This window comes from Harpegnathos saltator, unplaced genomic scaffold (genome assembly GCF_003227715.2).
Source record: "Harpegnathos saltator strain DR-91 unplaced genomic scaffold, Hsal_v8.6 scaffold309, whole genome shotgun sequence".
In the NCBI taxonomy this organism is placed as follows: Eukaryota; Metazoa; Arthropoda; class Insecta; order Hymenoptera; family Formicidae; genus Harpegnathos; species Harpegnathos saltator.
This window is the reverse complement of record NW_020230105.1, coordinates 22,780-40,951: the sequence shown is the minus strand read 5'-3', so window position 1 is coordinate 40,951 and position 18,172 is coordinate 22,780. Positions and strand designations below refer to the sequence as shown.

The following is an 18,172-nucleotide window of genomic DNA, read 5'->3' as shown; positions in this document are numbered from 1 at the left end:
GAAATCGCAATCGCGTGGTCTCGGCGATTGTCTCGTCGACGGTGGCCGATGAATCGTCATTGTCCGCAGCAGCACTGTCGTCGCAGGGTTTGCTCGTGGTGGCCGTGGTGGCTGCGGTGGTGGTGGTCACTAGACGATTCGGTAGAACCACGTCACCATTTCGATGATCTCTTGGATTGAACGGCATCATTCTTATAGAGCTCCCGGAAATTCGTACCGTCATTAGATCCGATCGCGCCGACTGGACGAGCGGTATCGTCAAATCGGACGGCGATACATCTCTCAGTTGTTGCTCCTCAATCGTCGTCATCGTCTTCTTCCTCTTGTCTTGGTCAACATGCCAGGCAGGATCAGCGATAACAGTATCACGCCCATCACTATATAAAGCAACCACCGTCGCGGAATGCGACAGTAACCGCAGCACGACATTCTGGAGAAAAAAACGAAAGATAGATAACGCAAAAATCGCCAGATCGAGATGGCGCCGTAACGATAAATGAGAATTGGACGCTCACGTGCGAGAAAAGAACGGTTTTTCACCGGCGATCGCAGCGGCGGCAGCAGCAGCACCGAGAGCTACCTCTCGTTGACGATTCATCTCAAACTCGTCGATCCATATCGGTTGATGATCGATCGGTGTAGCCATTGCCGCGGTACTCGTTGACGGGCGGGTAGAGGCGTCTCGAGCAATCAAAGAATTATTGGTTGTCACCGTTGCTCCTTCGGACGACATTATGTTTCTCGGTGCGTCACTGAATGTGTCTCGCGCTGGTTCGCGCCTAACTGCCGCATCGAAAACCACGGCCACCGTTCGAGCCTCGACGAACAGCGAGTGTCGTGATGGCGGTGGTGGTGGTAGTGGGGGCAATACACTCGGCGGTGCGTCGCGTCGACGCGACAATCTGAGCAGTGTTATCGATCGCGCGATAAAAATAAACGCCAGTCGCGCCGGAGTTTCTTCCACGAGACAGAAACGACCTCGTACCAATAATCACGATGGTGACGTCGTAACAACAGCAGCAGCATCTGCGTCGTTTGTCGTGGTGACGCCGACATTGCGCGATTACCTGACATACGTCGGCATAGTGACGTCCACCGAAGTGACCTTTCCGTCGGCCGGTTCCGCGGACGAGCGAGCGTTATACGGCGCGCTGGAAGCGCACGATGCTACTATCATCACGCGAGAAAGCCGGTTTTTCGACGAACGCTACGAACGTGCCCTGAAGACCGTGTTCGCGGCCGCAAAAATCGTGCCCATGAGTCGATTGCGCGCCCAGATACACGCTCATGCTCGCAGTGTCGGTGCTGCGAAAAAATGGACCGATTGGTATCAACGATCGGCAGATTTGGGTCTCCTCAGCGACAAGGGGGCATCGATCGTAATGCACGTGTCGTTGACGGAATGTGCGTTCGCGCGCACATCCTTTGTTCGTTTCGCGCGAAAATTAGAGATGCGCCCGATCGAGCTCAACTGCATCGCGCGATTATTGTTCCATGCCGAACGCGCGTCTCGAGGGGCAGAACCGCGCGTCGATTCATTGCAATTGACCGATTTGGCCAAATTGGGTGTGCGGTCGTTGTACTACCGCCGAATCTACCTGCTGCATCTATTGATCTACATGTGCGTCGTCGAAGGTAGCGTGTAATTTTTTGCATAGTCTCTCTCTCTCTTTCTATACGTACGTAATTTATCGTTCATTTTCTCGTGTTTTTTTTAACGCTGCGCTGCTCTGACAAACGGACGATTCTGGTCACGGAGTACGAATTGCATCAATTGATGTGTCTACCGACCTGTTGGAGCATAGCCATTCACTCGGAGCCGAGTGTGGATCTGTATTACATGTGACCGGCACGCCCTGAACAATCGCTCCAAAAAAAATACCAATTTATTTTAATCATTGCCCCCTCCCCTCCGATCGCGGTTTCGACGAACGGACATTTATAGCACACCGCCAGCGACCGACCGATCGTACAGTGCTCGTCTTCGGTTAAATACGGTCAGTCGGTCGCTGACGGTGGGTGGGGGGAGAGGAGTGGTCAACATGTTGTCGCAAAATGTGCACTACGAATTGGAAACGAGTCTGGTGTTTTCGCTGCCGGTGAACGTCGGTCAAGGTGACCTGTTGGAGCGTTTGTGGCGATGGCCCGGAACCCTCGAGAGCTTCGTCTATCGTAAAACTCGTCACGGCGCGTTCCATTGGCGATTGGGTGCGGTGTTTGCATTGTCGGTGAGCGAACGAGCGATCATCGGAGATCGTCGTTCGGATGTGGTTCGCGCGCTGATCGAATCGCCCGAGTCCGCGACGACGACAACCGTGTCGGAGTTCAAAGCGTCCATGGTGACGGATCGTACGGTTCGTTACGAAGACAGCGTGTCATTGGGCGCGAATATTCGTTATCCGATGGTGCTGGATGATCGTCTGAGTCTCGAGTTGAATCCGCTACCGTTGGAATTTGAGCGCGAGCTCTTTGAGAACGAGGACGATACCAGCGACAATAATCTGGGCATCTCATTCGAGCATCGCTTGTCTCTGAACGTTCGACTATACGCGCAATGTCTCTCACTGATTCACGAGTCAGCATCGTTGTCGTGTGTGTCGTGTCGCGATCGCTCGATCGCGAAAATTCCAGTTCGTTTGTCGCTACGATCCTCCATGAATGAGTACCACGAAATTGCGTATTGGTTCGAGCTGGAGTGCGAGGAGGAGGCGTCGTCGTCGACGAAGACGTTGAGCGATGGCACCGAACGACTCTGTCGCGGCGCAAGCAACGCAGAGGACACCGAGTCGTCGCGCTTGACGAGACACCGGGCCATCGCCGCGGTGTTTCGCTCGGTGGCGTTACCCATGCTCGCCGTGGAATGGCCGGATGGATTATCTCGCGAGTCGCTCCCGCGCACACCCGAGCGACCGTGGCTAAATGATCACAAGAGGCCAGTTCGCATGATCAGCGACTGAAGCTTCGGCACGCACCAACGACTGTTTGAACATCTGGTGAATACCACAACAGCCAACGAAAACACCGTCGATCAATTGCGACTCAAGTACGACGGCGAGCGTACGTACGGTTGGTACGCCATGGGTGAATTCTGGGTCGACTCGGAGCGAGTGGCCAACGTGCCCACAACGCTTCACGACGTGCTCGGCGGATTGTACGTGTACCAATTGGAGAGCGAACGAATACATCGTGGCGACTGTTACATCGATGATGACAACGATGGACGGTTGAGCGAGCGCAATCATGTCATCACCGAGGCGATTTTCGTGCTGTCTCATCGAGACGCGATAACACTGACGGGCGGAGAGGCTCTTACGCGCCAGATCGAGGTCTCGTCGTACAGTCGTGCGCCCGAGCAAGACTCACCGGAGACCGCGTATCTAATGTCCGCGGCGTGACGTCACAACAGCGAAACGGCGCCAGCGTCATCGTCGTTTTGGACTGATTTGCGAGCGAGCGTATTCGCGAACGACGTCGCGAGTTGCGCGATCATTGCGTTTCTTCGAACGAGCCGATCATTGCCGCTGTCTCGCGTGGCTGATGTCTCGGCGTCACAGCGCGACCAATTCGCATCACCTTCGTCGTCGAGCGATTGCGCGCGATTGCGCGCGATTGCTCGACGACGACGAGCTGCTGCAGCGGTGTCGGCGCGCTATGACAAGTTGGCGCACCGCGCGATATCGAATAACCGTGTCAAAATTGACGCGTGATCTGTTCGACTCGACGGATCACCGCGAACCGGCGAACCGTTGGAACAGCGTGCCGTCGTTCACTATCGCATGGGCCGCGCTATCGTGCTTGACCACGATCGATGACGATCCATTCGCGCGTGCTTTCATACCGTTGAGTCCCGAGTACTCGGAACACTTTGTTCGACGCATGAGCGAGATTGCAAATCGCTCGTCGAATCAAAAGACTGGCAATTTGCGTGTCACCCCCACTTACGTCATACCGGATCAATTTGTCGATTTATTGCACGCATATCGCGACAGCGATTCGTTTCTCCGAGTGGACGGACTGCTGAGACTCACGCGTCGCGACTGCGACAAGTTGCTGACCTACAAAAAATTGAAATTGCATCAAACGATCGAAGTGCTGGTGACACGAGATTACGATGCTCTCTGCGCCTCGGACGGACATCTGATGGCGAAATTTGTGCGAATTTTGCAAACAACCAGCGACTCGTCCGTGATTCGCAACGACGGAGCGAACGACGAAAAGGATCACGTTCAGTGCGCAAATTGCAAAATTGATCATTGGACCGAGTGGATATGGCTCGACGCTACGTTCGATAGATCACCGCCGTCGGTCGATGTCGGTGGCGCAACGACGGAGCGAACGACGATACTCGCGGTACACGGCTTGCCAAAGCCACGCACAAATAACGGTCTAATCGCCGAATTGGAATTTCGAGGTCGATTTTCGCGGCAAGATCGCGCGACGATCTTATTGCGATTTGCCGGGTGGCGATCGGACAAGGAACACGCTGACAAATTGGCCAAAATTCACGGAATATTGTTCAACCATTGTAAATATCTCAATGATGATTATGTAATGCTCTAATAAAATAAAATGACCGGCAGTTGGTTCAATCTTACTTTTTTTTGTTTCAATCGACACGCGCACTTTTTTGCGCAAAATATATGACATGAAGAAAGTAAAGTGTCTATAACGAGGCGTTCCGTCGCGCTGTCGGTACTATTAGTACGAGAAGCGGTCTGTTTTGATTTGTGGACAGGATGCTGAGAAAAAAATGACAAGCAAATACCAGCAGTTATCAGTTTATTTGTTACAGAAACGAGTTTTTTTGTCGCAATTTGTATCGTAATAACGAAAAATAACCCTATGAAGCGAGATAAACTGAGAAACACAAAGTACCAATGATTTCCAGGTTTATTATGTACATAAATAAAAATACTTATCGTAAACGAGCTTTTTTACAATATGACTAAATCAATCTACCACGTCCCTGTTCGCAAACTCAAAGTTAAAAGAAACGCTCCAACAAATCAACGGCATCAAATGAGTGATCCAATATACCAAATCGAACCATCGATCGCACATTGGTACTTGGATGACTCTGTATTGCCAATCATCGATGCTGCGTATTCGATCGGTCGACTCGATTAAGACGCGCAACAATATCGCGATCAAAGATTGGTCGCATTCGGCTGAAAAGTGTTGCTTGGGAGGAGTATCCGGGTCGATCGTGATCGCGATATGCACGATGTTGCGCGACTCTCGCAAATGTTCGTACCGAGAACACTGTTCAAAGCGCGACATTCGATCGTGTAACAGTGCACGTTTTATTAACTTTGGTGTTATATCGTTCGGTGGGACGTTGTAACAGAGCTTGGGGTAGCCATAATTGTTGGTGGTGGTCGCTCGTCGAAGCAGATTCGGCAACGTCACATCGAGACTTCGATCGGTCGCGCACTGTGCGCACCCAGGCGACGACGACGACGACGACGACGACGACGACGATGAGGCGAATCGCAAAGCGCGCTCCGAATTGTCGGTGATCTCGGGTTCGCTGTATATATCGAAAGAATCGCCCATGATCGAGAATATGGGCAATGACCAACGCACGATATCGCGCCACTTGCGAGCTGACAATTGAATCTTCGGAGGCGAGTAGCAGAGATAATCCGCCGTACTGCTGTTATCGTAGAAATCGATCAGCATCGTAGTCCATTCACTGATCGCTGCTCTCATCAATGCCAAGGCGATAAATTTTTTCGTAGGGTTCGTTCGTGAAACGACGAATAGTTTCTCATTCTTCTCCTCTTCTGCGCTTTCTTCCGTCAAATTATGCGCAATCGGTACAACGAAATGTAATCGTTGATAGGACGGCCAACGGTATCGCCGCACTTGTTTATCCTCGTTGCAATACTCGAAACGACTGCCAGACAATTCACCGACGATCGATTCGATGATCTCGTCCGGTCGATCGAACCAGTCTTCGCGGGCGTCCCCAACCATTGCTCGGTGTACGCAATTGCGCACATTCGGCAATAACTCGCGAATTATGCGCACTCGCGTGCAAAACGGACACTTGATCGTGTCCTCCAGCGGACACGATGAGACAGACTCGTCAGCCAATCGACGTCTTTTTGCCAGGAGAATGTCGTAATCGGACATTGCGTGTACTTTCGTTACGTGTGTTGCTTGAGACTTGCTATCGATCAATGAGCAGCCAGAGAGCTCGAAGTCGTCTATATAGCGTCACTGTTATCGTTCGAGCGATAACGGCGCGACGATCCTCTCGAGTGGTGCGATAATGACGTGACGCTCTCGAGCGATGATTACGCAACGTTCATCTCGAGTGGTGCGATAACGACGCGACGCTCTCGAGCGATGATTACGCAACGCTAATCTCGAGTGGTGCGAACACGACGCGACGCTCTCGAGCAATGACTACGCAACGCTCATCTCGAGTGGTGCGATAACGACGTGACGTTGTAACGGTCGCGCCTCTAGGCGCGGTTTTTCCGGGTTGATTCGGCCCTGTGGATTGGATCGTTGGTTGCGAGCCGACCACAGGAAAGATTTTTAGGTGAAGGTGTGTGTGCGTGTGTGCGTGTCAATAAGAGAAGACAAAATAAGTATAACACAATACGTCTTTATTTGCCCGTCACGACCGCGTGCCGTGACGCGACGTCCCAATGTTTGGGTGTTTGGTGATCGCGCGAATTGTTTCCGCGGACGCTACGAGCCCCGTGGAGTCACAGTGGTAGTTGAGCGACTTGCTTGAGACTTATGCAATTATCTCGGACGACGCTTTATTCGTACAGACGATGAGGGTCGAGCCACCGATTACTGATCGAGCGGGGTGCGCCCCGAGCATATAAGATGCGCGGCGGGTGTTTTCGCCGTGAGTTAAAGCGCGAGTTTGGGTGATTCGGCACGCGATGACGATTGGTCGCAAAAACCGGTACAAGAACACGTCGCGACACGTCGCGCTCGTTTTTGTCCTCGGCCGCAGTGTCGACCGCCCTGGTGGTAGAGGGTTGCGGGCGACGAGAGTATTCCTTGCGTGCTGGGTTGATGTGCTATATCCTAGCTGATCAGCTCTTGCCTTCCCGGGGTCCTATTTGATGAAATTAAGAAAGAAATAACGTGAGATCGTTCCGGAGAACGCACCGGAGTGACGGCAAACTCGCCGCGCGATCACATTATCGCAAAGAAACGGCACAGAATAAGATCGTTCCGGTGAACACACCGGAGCGACGGCAAACTCGCCGTCCGATCCTTTATATTGCAAAGACGGCACAAAACAAGATCGGTCCGGTGAACACACCGGAGCGACGGCAAACTCGCCGTCCGATCCTTTATATCGCAAAGACAGCACAAAATAAGACCGTTCCGGTGAACACACCGGAGCGACGGCAAACTCGCCGTCCGATCCTTTATATCGCAAAGACGGCACAAAATAAGACCGTTCCGGTGAACTCACCGGAGCGACGGCAAACTCGCCATCCGATCCTTTATATTGCAAAGACGGCACAAAATAAGATTGTTCCGGTGAATACACCGGAGCGACGGCAAACACGCCGTCCGATCCTTTATATCGCAAAGACGGCACAAAGTAACATCGATCCGGTGAACACACCGGAGCGACGGCAAACTCGCCGTCCGATCCTTTATATCGCAAAGAACAGGTATTAGTAATCACCGTCGTGGACGGCCTGGTAACTAACTTACGAATTCAGCAGGAGCTTCTCGGTTGATCCTCTCTCGGAAAGAACTATCTGCGGAGACGGAACTCTGGAGACTTCCCTTTCGTCAAAATCTGCCGGGATTATATACCCGAGATTTTGGGGCTTCGGTTTTCTTCGCCCTTAATCGGAGTTAATTCCGCTTTTTAATCGGAATTAATCGTGATTATGCGGCGTCTGCCGAAGATAACTTCGGCGGCGCCGCTAGCTCGGTTCGGCGGCCGACCGTGCCCGAGCGTCGTTGTCTGGTGGTCGGGCATGTTCGGCTGAGCGCGACGTCTAGGCGCGATGTCAGCGCGGGGGGGGTGTGCGCTCAGCTGACTGCCGCCTGCTGTTAGGCGGCAGTCAGCGTAACGGCGTAAAGATTTTTGCGTCGTTACAACGCGCTGTAAAAACATTGAACATCGGGTGCTCCGATCCTATAGTTCCTTTGAAACAAAGTAAAAATCGTACATTTTGATTCACGTCGAACGTCGAGCCATTAGACTCGACAAGTTACATCATCGCATTACGTTCGAGTTTCAAACGTGCAAGCGTCGAACGAATCGCACAAGATGCGATCGCACCGCAAAATCGAAAGCTTCGGAGCCACGGCACGATCGCCCGATTCGAACAATCGTACAGTAGTAACATTCCCCCCGTTCGTAGTACGGAGCAGTAGCGTTCCTGGTCCTATTGTACCTCTGACTGCTCCGTACTACGTACTACTGTACAATAGTACCGGCCGCGCGATGGAACGCCTCGTTACATACATTTTACCCCTTCCACATTGCACCTTTTGCACAATAGTGGGAGTGTACTAAACTTTATTTTATTGGTCAATTAATGTTCCCACTATTGTACACAAGGGTGCAATGTGGAAGGAGTAAAATGTATATAACGTGGTGTTCCGTCGCGCAGCCGGTACTATTGTACAGTACGTAGTACGGAGCAGTCAGAGGTACAATAGGACCAGGAACGCTACTGCTCTGTACTACGTACGGGGGGAATGTTACTACTGTACAATTGCTCGAATCGCGCGATTGTCGCGAGCATCGTGCGAACGTGCGTTCACTCGATGCTCGAACGAGTGCTCGATGCGCGTTTCGAGCGTGTTCGGTCGAGGCGGTCGGTACAACATTATGGTAATTTTTTGAGAAAAAACAGAACGAATGAAAAAAATAAAATATCCATTTTTTCAGCAATCAAATAGCATCACTTGTGGCAATCGAGAGCGCTATTACGCTTCAATTTGCTCGGAATAGCACAGTAAGCGCAGATTCTGTTTCAGATTCCTCCCCGTGGGTGCCACCTTGACGTGGTGGGGAGGCTTGAAGGTCCCGATGATCTACAGAGCTGTACCGGCGGGGGTTTCGGCCCCTGGCAGGTTCTATCATGCCGGAGTGGTCTGTACGGAGGGACTGGATCAAGAGCACCCGACCGGGTTGAGTGACCAGCCTGGTCCATGACCAGCATGGTCACAGAGCGGGTGGGAGGAGATCATCATCCTGCCTGAAGGCATTGCACGCCGGTGCTCCTGCAGCCGACAGGGATGACCTCCTCCACACTCGCTCCAGGAAGGGGACCTCTCTCTCCGAGGCATTGCACGCCAGTGTTCCGGCAGCCGAAGAGAGAGAACCCTTTCCTCCCGCCTCGGTTGGACCGTTACGGTTAGACCGGGGCGGAGGGACGTACCCGCATCCAGGGCTCCACCCCATGGGGATCCTCCTCCCCCGTGGTGCCTGAGATGCGGAGGGGTACTCCGGGCCGCTCGGACGTTTCCGAGGTCGGGGTCGGGGTGCCCTATCGCGTCCTGAGAGATCCCACCCTCCGAGGCATTGCACGCCGGTGCTCCGGCAGCCGAAGAGGGGAGGACCTCTCTCCCTCGCTCGTCCCAGCCACGGCTGGGCGAATGAAGGATCCCACACCCGGGTCTGCACACCGTGGGACTATTCCCACGGTACCTGGGGGGTGGAGGGGTTTCCCGGGCCGCTCGGACTTATTCCGAGGTCGGGTTCGGGGCACCCTAGGGTGACGAGGGGAGAAGACCCCACCTCCGTCTCGAAGGTGGACTCCCCGACTTCCCTCACCCGTTCGGCCCGGGTCGAACGGACAGAGGAACCCACACCCGGGTCTGCACACCACGGGACTTTCCCCATGGACCCGGAGGGAGGAAGGGTGTCTCGGGCCGCTCGGACGTATTCCGATGTCGGGGTCGAGACACCCTCATGCGCCAACCAGAGGACTCATTCCCGGAGGCATTGCACGCCGGTGCTCCGGCAGCCAAAGGGAACGATCCTCTCCCTCATCCGTCCTGGCCACGGCCAGGCGGAGAGAGGTACCCACACCCGGGTCTGCACACCGTGAGGGTTTGGAACCCCTCATGGTACCCGGGGGGTGGAGGGGTGCTCCGGGCCGCTCGGACGTATTCCGAGGCGGGGCCGGAGCCCCTGTGTGCTGTGCCCGAGGGAATGCGATCGCATCACCCTAAAGCGGACCCTCGGGCGGCGCGAACACGCTGGCTGCCATGGGGGAGGCGCTTCCGGTGGGGTGCGACACCGGTGAGCTACCTCCTTCCATGGGCCCCCCCGCGTGGCGGCGCTCTGCACGGTGCCCACATTGTCGGAGGTGTGGGACCCCCGAAAGCGGTCTGGCCACCAGAAATGGTGGTCAGGGCGCGTGTAGGGGGCGGGAGGCCAGTGCCGGCGATGTAATATTCCGTCGGCCCGTGCCATATGGTGCTCCTCCGGGGGAACTCGGAGGCTCCCCCTTTCCGGGGGGATGCGGGCATGCCCGGGCACCAGAGCCGTGCAGAGTGGTGGGTTAGTAACCACAATGACAGATTATAATTCAACTTCCTCTAGCGAATCATCGGACATGGACATGAATAAGACGATCCAGGCTAGGCTAAAGGACACGAGATACCGAACTGGCAGAAGCCAGACAACGGCAAGGAGGGAGGGGCTACGTAGCGGAAAGTCCCAGGAAGCGAAGAAGGCTGAAGAGATCGAGGACAGCGACCGATCTCGATCGCCTCTTAGGGTCGATGATTCGACGGCATTCGCCACCTCCAAAGAGGAGGACTCGGACGATGGCGAGAAAATTGCCCAAAAGAAAAAGGAAGGGAAGTGGGAAATCCCCAGAGACGAGGATGGCAATACGGACGAGGAGCGTCTCGTAGAGAAGGCCACTAGAGGCAGGGGCAGGCCAGAAACGACAGGGGGATACCGACTCAAAAAAGAGTTCATGGCGAGAAAGCAGGCCATTATGGAACAAAAAAGGGAAGAATTCCTGCTGAAAGGCATGGAAAACCCTCTCGAAGAGTTCCAGGACTGCACTTCCAACCGGAAGTACAAGGCAGAACTGAAGAAACTTACGGAACACCTAGAGGAGGCCCCCTTCCGAAACATTGCGGGAACGATATTAGAGGCATCGACGAAGGTCCTAGGATTTTCGCAAAAATCTAAAAGCCTCAAGGGCACACACGTGAAGGTCCTCAGGGATGCCGCAGCGGCCATAACAGCGGGCACCAATATAATGGCCATGCAAATGGCGCAGGAGATGCGGGAACAACCTGGACCTCATAGAGGAACTACGGGCGAAGAACACGAACTTAAAAACGTCGCTGAAGGAGGTGAGGAAGGAGCTGGAGGAAGTAAAGGAGATGCTCCGTGGTATAAGGGAGGCGCCGCTTCATGTAGCGGTATCCTCCCCGCCCTCGAAGCACTCAGGAAACGCGGGCCAGAGTGTAAAAGAAGCACCACATCGTGTGCCGAGTGCTCCCTCGCCCCTGATCCGCGTAGAGAGGGAATGGGCAATAACTCCACCCATGGTGGACATGATGGAGGAGGAGGAGGCACCGATAGGAATTATAGAGGTGCAAAAGGGGTTGATCCCAGGGGAGAGGAGACGCCCGGTGAGGGAGAGGAATGAAGCCAGGGTCGCAAAAACAGGCCCCAAGATCAGGGAGAACATCCTCCTGGACAACAAGGTTAGGGTAGAAAGGAGGGAGGATTCAGAGAAGAACGCAGGGAAAGGACTGGAGGGAGACATAACAAAGATGGTGTTTAAAGCTTTAAATGACTGGACAACACAAGGAAGGGAGATTCCCAAAAAAGGGGCCGGGAAAGATAACAAGGTAAAGGGAGTGGGGAGCCGGGGTGTGGTACAACGGGGGAGAAACAAATACGATCAGGAGTACCCTCAATTACCACCCACGCAATCACAAAGAAAGGAACAACAGGTACAGGAAACTCCTACACCACAAAAAGAGACGTGGACAAAAGTAGTGGGTAGGAGAGAGAGGAAGAAGGAGAAAGAAACACAGAAAATGCAGGAGATAAAAAGGGTGGTGAACATCGAAAGAAAGGAGGGGAAGAAGAACAGGAGGAGAGTCCCAAACACGGCGGCGGTAACCATTACCGCCGAACGGGGACAATACAAGGATCTATTGGCGGAGGCCAAAAGAAAGATCGATCTCACCGGGATTGGAATAGAAAAAATAAAGACCAGAGTGGGGGCCACAGGAGCTTTGGTAATAGAAATACCTGGGGAACAAAGGGGCAAGCCGGCGGATCAACTCGCCGACAAACTCAAGGACGTACTTACCGACAGAGCAAAAATAAGTAGACCGCAAAAAATGGGAGAGCTGCGAATAAAGGGCATGGAGATATCCACCACGGAGAGTGAAGTGGCAGAGGCAGTAGCCAAAGTAGGAGGATGCCAGGTAGGAGAAGTGAAGACGGGAAAAATGAGAGTGGCCTGGAACAGTTACCGGACGTTGTGGGTACAATGCCTCCTCGTGGCAGCGAAGAAGGTTGCTGAGGAGGGCAACATTATAATAGGATGGGCGCTAGCTAAAGTGGAGCTACTGCAGGCGAGAGCAATGCAGTGCTTCAGATGCTTAGAGAAAGGACATGTGCAGGTTAATTGTAAAAATAACAACGATAGGCGAGCAAACTGCTACAGATGTGGAGAACCCGGACACCTGGCTCGGGACTGTAGTTCAAAAGCCAGGTGTCAAATCTGCGCAGAGGTGGGCGTCCAGTCGGACCGTAGAATGGGGGGGCCATCCTGCCGTCCCCCCAAGAGAAAGAAGAAAATCCCTGGGGATGCGGTGGAAGGGGGTATGGCGACCGCACCGCCGCCACGAGACCCTCCCGCATCCTCAGAGGAGAGAAGAAAAGGAACCGAGGAAGGAAAGGAGGCGGAGGAGGGAGTAAACCAGGAGCCGGAACCCCAACCCCCGCTTCCTCAAAGGAGGAGAAGAGCCTCCCTACCTCTTCCACCCCCCCCTCAGAACCCCATTGATGAGGGGGAGATGGAGGTGGAGGAGAAGAGAGGTGAGAAAAGAGCGAGAGCAATGGAAAGTGAGGACACTGACGGCGAACAGCCGGGCGAGAAAGTGGTGGTCATAACAGAACATGATGGACACTAGACTACTCCAAGGGAACCTGCACCGCGCCCGTCAAGCGCTCCCCTTGTTCGAGCACACGATGACGGAGCGCGGTGCAGGCTTAGGCATAGCGGCAGAGCCCCATCATGTCCCCAGGAACCATAGATGGTTCGGGGACGATGGGGGCTCTGTCGCTATAGTCTGGAAGGCGAGTAATAACTCACCCCCCGCGAAATACGTGGATCGCGGGAGGGGGTTTGTTGTGGTCAGGTGGGGAGCCATCACCGTGGTCGGGGTATACCTCCCCCCAGAAAAGAGCCTGGGCTTGGTGGAGTACAAGTCCAGGCTCCAAGAAATGGGAGATGTCATTAAAAGACATCTCCCGGGTCCTGTCATCGTCGCCGGCGATTTCAACGCCAAGTCGGAGCTATGGGGCTCCCGGCGCGATGACAGGAGGGGGGAGGTAACAGCGGACTGGGCCGTAGGCCTAGGTCTGCACATTATGAATGACGGCAAAAAATCTACGTTCGTCGGGTCGAGGGGGGAGTCTATTATCGACTTGTCTTGGGCGACCCCCTCGGCCCTGCGAAGGGTGCTGACCTGGAGGGTGGCGGAGGAGCTAGAATCATTGTCTGAACATCTCTTAATAGAGATGGAGCTCTCCGTCACCCCCGATGGCCTACGGCCCCGCAATACGGACGGACCCCGGCCCGGTAGATGGGCTCTGGCCCAGTTAAGCAGGGAGGATCTTGAGATCTCCCTCACGGGCTCCACCTGGCCACAGTGGAAGGACGGGCAGGACCTTGACTCTGAGGTCATGGAGGTTATGCAAGTGCTCGCACTCGCGTGCGATGCTTCCATGCCCAGAGTCAGGGCCTGCCCAAAACGATGCGCCTGGTGGTGGACTGACCAAATTGCCGCGTTGCGGCGGATGTCGGTCCACTTCAGGCGCGTGTTCCGAGCAGTGCGTTGGGACGCGGACCCTGAGGTCACTCTGGTCGCCCGGCGGGAGTTCTGCGCAGCCGCGAAAGAACTCCGGAACGCCATAGGGGTTGCCAGAGGAAAGGAGTGGGACGACCACTTCCTCTCGTTGGACGCGGATCCGTGGGGGCGCCCATACAGGATGGTCATGCAAAAGCTGAGACCATGGGCGCCCCCTCTGACGGAGACGCTCGACTCCCGGTTCCTGGGACGGGTGATGGGGACCCTATTCCCGGTTGGGGGGACGACCCCATCATCCCGTATGTAACCCCTTCCCCCGAACATCAGGGGGAGGTTCCGGGAGTCACCGAGGAGGAGGTGGCCGAGGCTACCAGGCGGATCAAGAGCAGGAAAGCTCCAGGACCCGATGGTATCCCCGGCCGTGTCCTCACCCTGGCCTCAGGGTACACGAGCGCTAGGTTCGCGCACCTATTCACTAGGGCGCTAAGGGAGCGGAAATTCCCCCCAGTCTGGGAGAGGACCTACGTGGTCCTCCTCCGAAAAGAGGGTAAACCGGAGGATTCCCCCTCCGCGTACCGGCCCATATGCCTCCTGGATGAGGCGGGCAAGCTCTTCGAGCGCATAATAGCGGCCCGCCTCAAGAGGCATATGTCCTGGGAGGGTCCTGATTTAGGCGACGGCCAATATGGCTTCCGAGAGGGCAGATCAACTGTGGATGCAGTGTTGCATCTAAAGTCCCTCTCGGGGGCCATAGTGTCGGAGGGCAGGGTGGCAGTCGCGGTATCCTTGGATATCGCGAATGCATTTAACACCCTGCCCTGGGGTAGGGTGGTGCAAGCGATGAGGGGTTATTTCCGCTTCCCACCCTACCTCACGGCCGTCATAGAGGACTACTTCCGGGGTCGGCGTCTTACGTGGACGGACGCCGATGGCACGGTAAGAGAGAGGGGGATGAGTCGTGGGGTCCCACAGGGGTCTGTGTTGGGGTCCCTGCTTTGGAACATTGGGTACGACTCAGTCCTCCGGACCGCCCTCCCCCCAGGCTGTAGCACGTTGTGTTACGCGGACGACACGCTCGTCCTGGCCGGGGGGAGAGACTGGGGGGAGGCCGTTCACACGGCAAACTTAGCGGTGGCGGCGGTTGTGCGCTCCATCCGCAACTTGGGCCTAGTGGTGGCGGAAAGGAAGTCGGAGGCGATTTTCCTCCACGCAAAGGGCATGAAGCCACTCCAGGCCCATATCAGGATAGGCCAAGTCAGGGTCCCCATAGAGGCCCAGATGAAGTATCTGGGCCTCACCCTGGACGGCACCTGGTGCTTCAGAGAACATCTTAACAGGCTGGTCCCCCGACTCAGGATGATCTCCATCAACCTGGGCAGGTTAGTGCCCAATGTCGGGGGACCAGACATGAAGGCACGTCGCCTCCACGCAGGAGTCCTCAATTCGGTGGCCATGTACGGAGCACGGGTGTGGGCCGAGTCGCTGGCCGCCAGTCGCCTGATGCAAGCGCGATTGCGCAGAGTGCAAAGGGGGCTGGCGGTCCGGGTAGCGAGGTGCTACCGTACCGTCTCCTGCGTGGCGGCGACAGTCCTGGCGACCATGCCCCCTATGGAGCTCGTGGCCCTGTCGTACAAACGCATAGGAAGGACGCACGTACGACGAAGGAACGCACGTACGACAGGAAGCGCGAGCTCCTAAGAGCAGGGGGCGGACGTACCACTCGCCAGGGCAATCCGGGAGATTAAGCACAGGACACACGATCTCCTCGGAAAGATGGCAGAGGTTCTGGCCAATGCCAGGTACGGGGGAGGACCGTCGAGGCCGTCCGGCCTTCCTACTCGAGTGGGTGGGAAGGGTCCCTGGGGCCCTGACTTTCAGGGCGGCGCAGGTGCTCACCAGGCATGGTTGCTTCGGTGAGTACCTGTGCCGCATAGGAAAGGAGCGCACAGCCGCCTGCCAACACTGGGGCATGGCCACGACTCCGCGGCAGCACACGCTCCAGGAGTGCCCGGCCTGGAGCAACGAGCGCGAGTCGTGGAGAGAGAGTTAGGTCGGAGTTTCGGCTCCAGTATAGTCCGGGCGATACTGGGGAGTGAAAAGAAGTGGGAGCTTTCACCTCCTTCTGTGAGGGGGTGATGAGGCGGAAGGAGGAGGGCTGAGGAGAAGGAGGAGCAGAGGCAGAGGAAGGCGGAAAAGACGGAGGGACCGCCACCGTCAGTGGAGGGGAGGGAGGAGCAGGAGCAGGAGGGGGACGCAGACTCCTCGGAGGAGGAGGAACTTCGGAGGTTAGGGGNTTCGCGCTGATTTATATATTCTAAAGTTAATCGCATCTCGCTAATAATTAATCATGTGTATATATGTGTATATATAGTTATGTATTAATAAAATCTTAATCCTGTTTCTCATTACAGGTCACCGTTAAATGCGAGATATCTCATCCTCGTGGAATGAGCTTCCCAGGTACGTAAAAATAAAATTAATCTTTACTTATGATAATCCTTTTCTCTCCGTTCTAGTTTTCCACGGACTTTTCACAACTAATGATCTTTGATTCTCTATTTCAGGTTGCCGCGTGTCACCACCGGTGCCCTCCACCTCGGACTTGCCTTTTCTGCGATCATCCGGCTGGAGCGCGCTCTACATAGGTTCCGTCGAACCACTGGGGCGTAAGTGACTACTAGATAATCTCCCGGCTTGTTTTCATTACCGGCATTATGCCTTCTGGCTCGAATCACATCTTTTCTACTTTGTTAAAAAATTAATGAGTAAAATTAAAAATTATAAAATCTCTCTATCGTAGTAGAAAGTCTTTAGAAAAACGCAAAACATCTATTAACGTTAATTGCAATTAACTTTGGGCAGTATTATCCATTACGTCACAGACCTCGGATCTCTTAAGACTGTTTTACAATACTAATATCGCAGTTCATCATGCTTAGAACTAACGACTACTTTCGTCATGGATTGCCGCGTGACTCGAATATCTGTTGCGCCTCTAAAATAAATTAACCTTTCTTTATGATATCATAGTGTATATTAAGCCTGGATCCTGATCGACAGGACCTACGCGATCCTTCTCGATTATCTTCAAATCAAATAAAATATTTACTTAATTACTGAAGTTACCTAATCTGTCTTAAGCAACGCGGCTGGGTAATCGAATAAAGTATATAATCGTATAAAAATATAAAGTATATAATCGTATAAAAATATCTCTCGTCTCATAATCTCTTTCTTAAGCTGTATCGCACTAAACTCTAGTAACTAAAAAGACTAACCGGTCGCTTGATTTTATCTCGAGTCTCTCGCTCTCTCAAGCATTACTCCCCTGTCTCATCGACCTACTCAGGAGTGCTGCTTGAGAGCTGCTTGGTACTTAAGATTACGCCGATGTGGTTTGGCTTACTTGGATATCTCGAGCTCATCCGCATGGCCCTCGAAGGCAGCCAGCTGGTCCTCGAGTGGGTCACTCTGGATTTGGTTCCTCCTCCTGCTTGACCCGAATCTCAGGCATAGCGTCCTCCTCGCTGATATAAATGACCATCGGTCCTGCGTACTCCTCGAGGCTCTGGTTAGGTCCTCGAGTAGTTCTCATCCGGTCAGGTGGGCTCCGGTTAGGCTCCTCGAGGTTCGGTCGGCGATCGGAAGTTTGTGACCGTTTTATCGGAATATGAAAAAGAATTAATGTTTTCTAGAACCGGACCTCTTATGTCTTTTCCCTTGAGAACCTGACCGGTTTCTCCCCTTCCTGCTTTGTCGCCTATCCATCCTTAATTCGATTAGAACCCAACCATATATAAAATTACCATCAATGGCGGGCAAAGGACCATACTCAAATTATTAGTTATGGTAAATCGAATCTCTGTCACTATGTCCGTCGCCACCCTATCTTTGGCCCGGGGAATAGGGAAACCCCCTTTACCACTTCACCATCTATGGACTAGTATGGTGATGGTCCGAATTTCACTTATGGTGAAAATCCGTACTTGTTATTTGTCAATTTATCGTATAGGCTACGCCACAATACGATTCCTACGCTTCAACTGGTTAGGCTATATACCTTTCCTCTAACCATATCTGGTGCTTGCGTGCCTTATTCAAAATGTACGTTATGGTCGTTTCCTGACCATCTATCAAAAAA

The 18,172-nt window shown here is 54.0% G+C and overlaps 1 protein-coding gene across 1 annotated transcript; it reads left to right on the top strand.

The window, feature by feature from the left end:
- The first annotated feature begins 10,529 nt into the window (after nucleotides 1-10,529).
- LOC112588832 (uncharacterized) lies at nucleotides 10,530-17,529 on the top strand. The gene is made up of 9 exons (XM_025299975.1): nucleotides 10,530-11,328; nucleotides 11,498-12,729; nucleotides 13,115-14,284; nucleotides 14,359-14,932; nucleotides 15,074-15,314; nucleotides 15,387-15,684; nucleotides 16,443-16,491; nucleotides 16,596-16,697; nucleotides 17,381-17,529. Exons 1-9 carry the CDS (start codon nucleotides 10,530-10,532, stop codon nucleotides 17,527-17,529), a joined length of 4,614 nt encoding a protein of 1,537 aa, XP_025155760.1.
- Nucleotides 17,530-18,172: the final 643 nt, after the last annotated feature.

Excerpts from the sequence above, each read along its gene's own strand:
- LOC112588832 (XM_025299975.1), top strand. The coding sequence starts at position 10,530 with ATGACAGATTATAATTCAACTTCCTCTAGCGAATCATCGGACATGGAC. Across the intron at positions 12,730-13,114 it reads GGTGTCAAATCTGCGCAGAG|AACATGATGGACACTAGACT; the intron begins GTGGGCGTCCAG and ends TGGTCATAACAG. Across the intron at positions 14,933-15,073 it reads CATAGAGGACTACTTCCGGG|GCTGTAGCACGTTGTGTTAC; the intron begins GTCGGCGTCTTA and ends CCCTCCCCCCAG.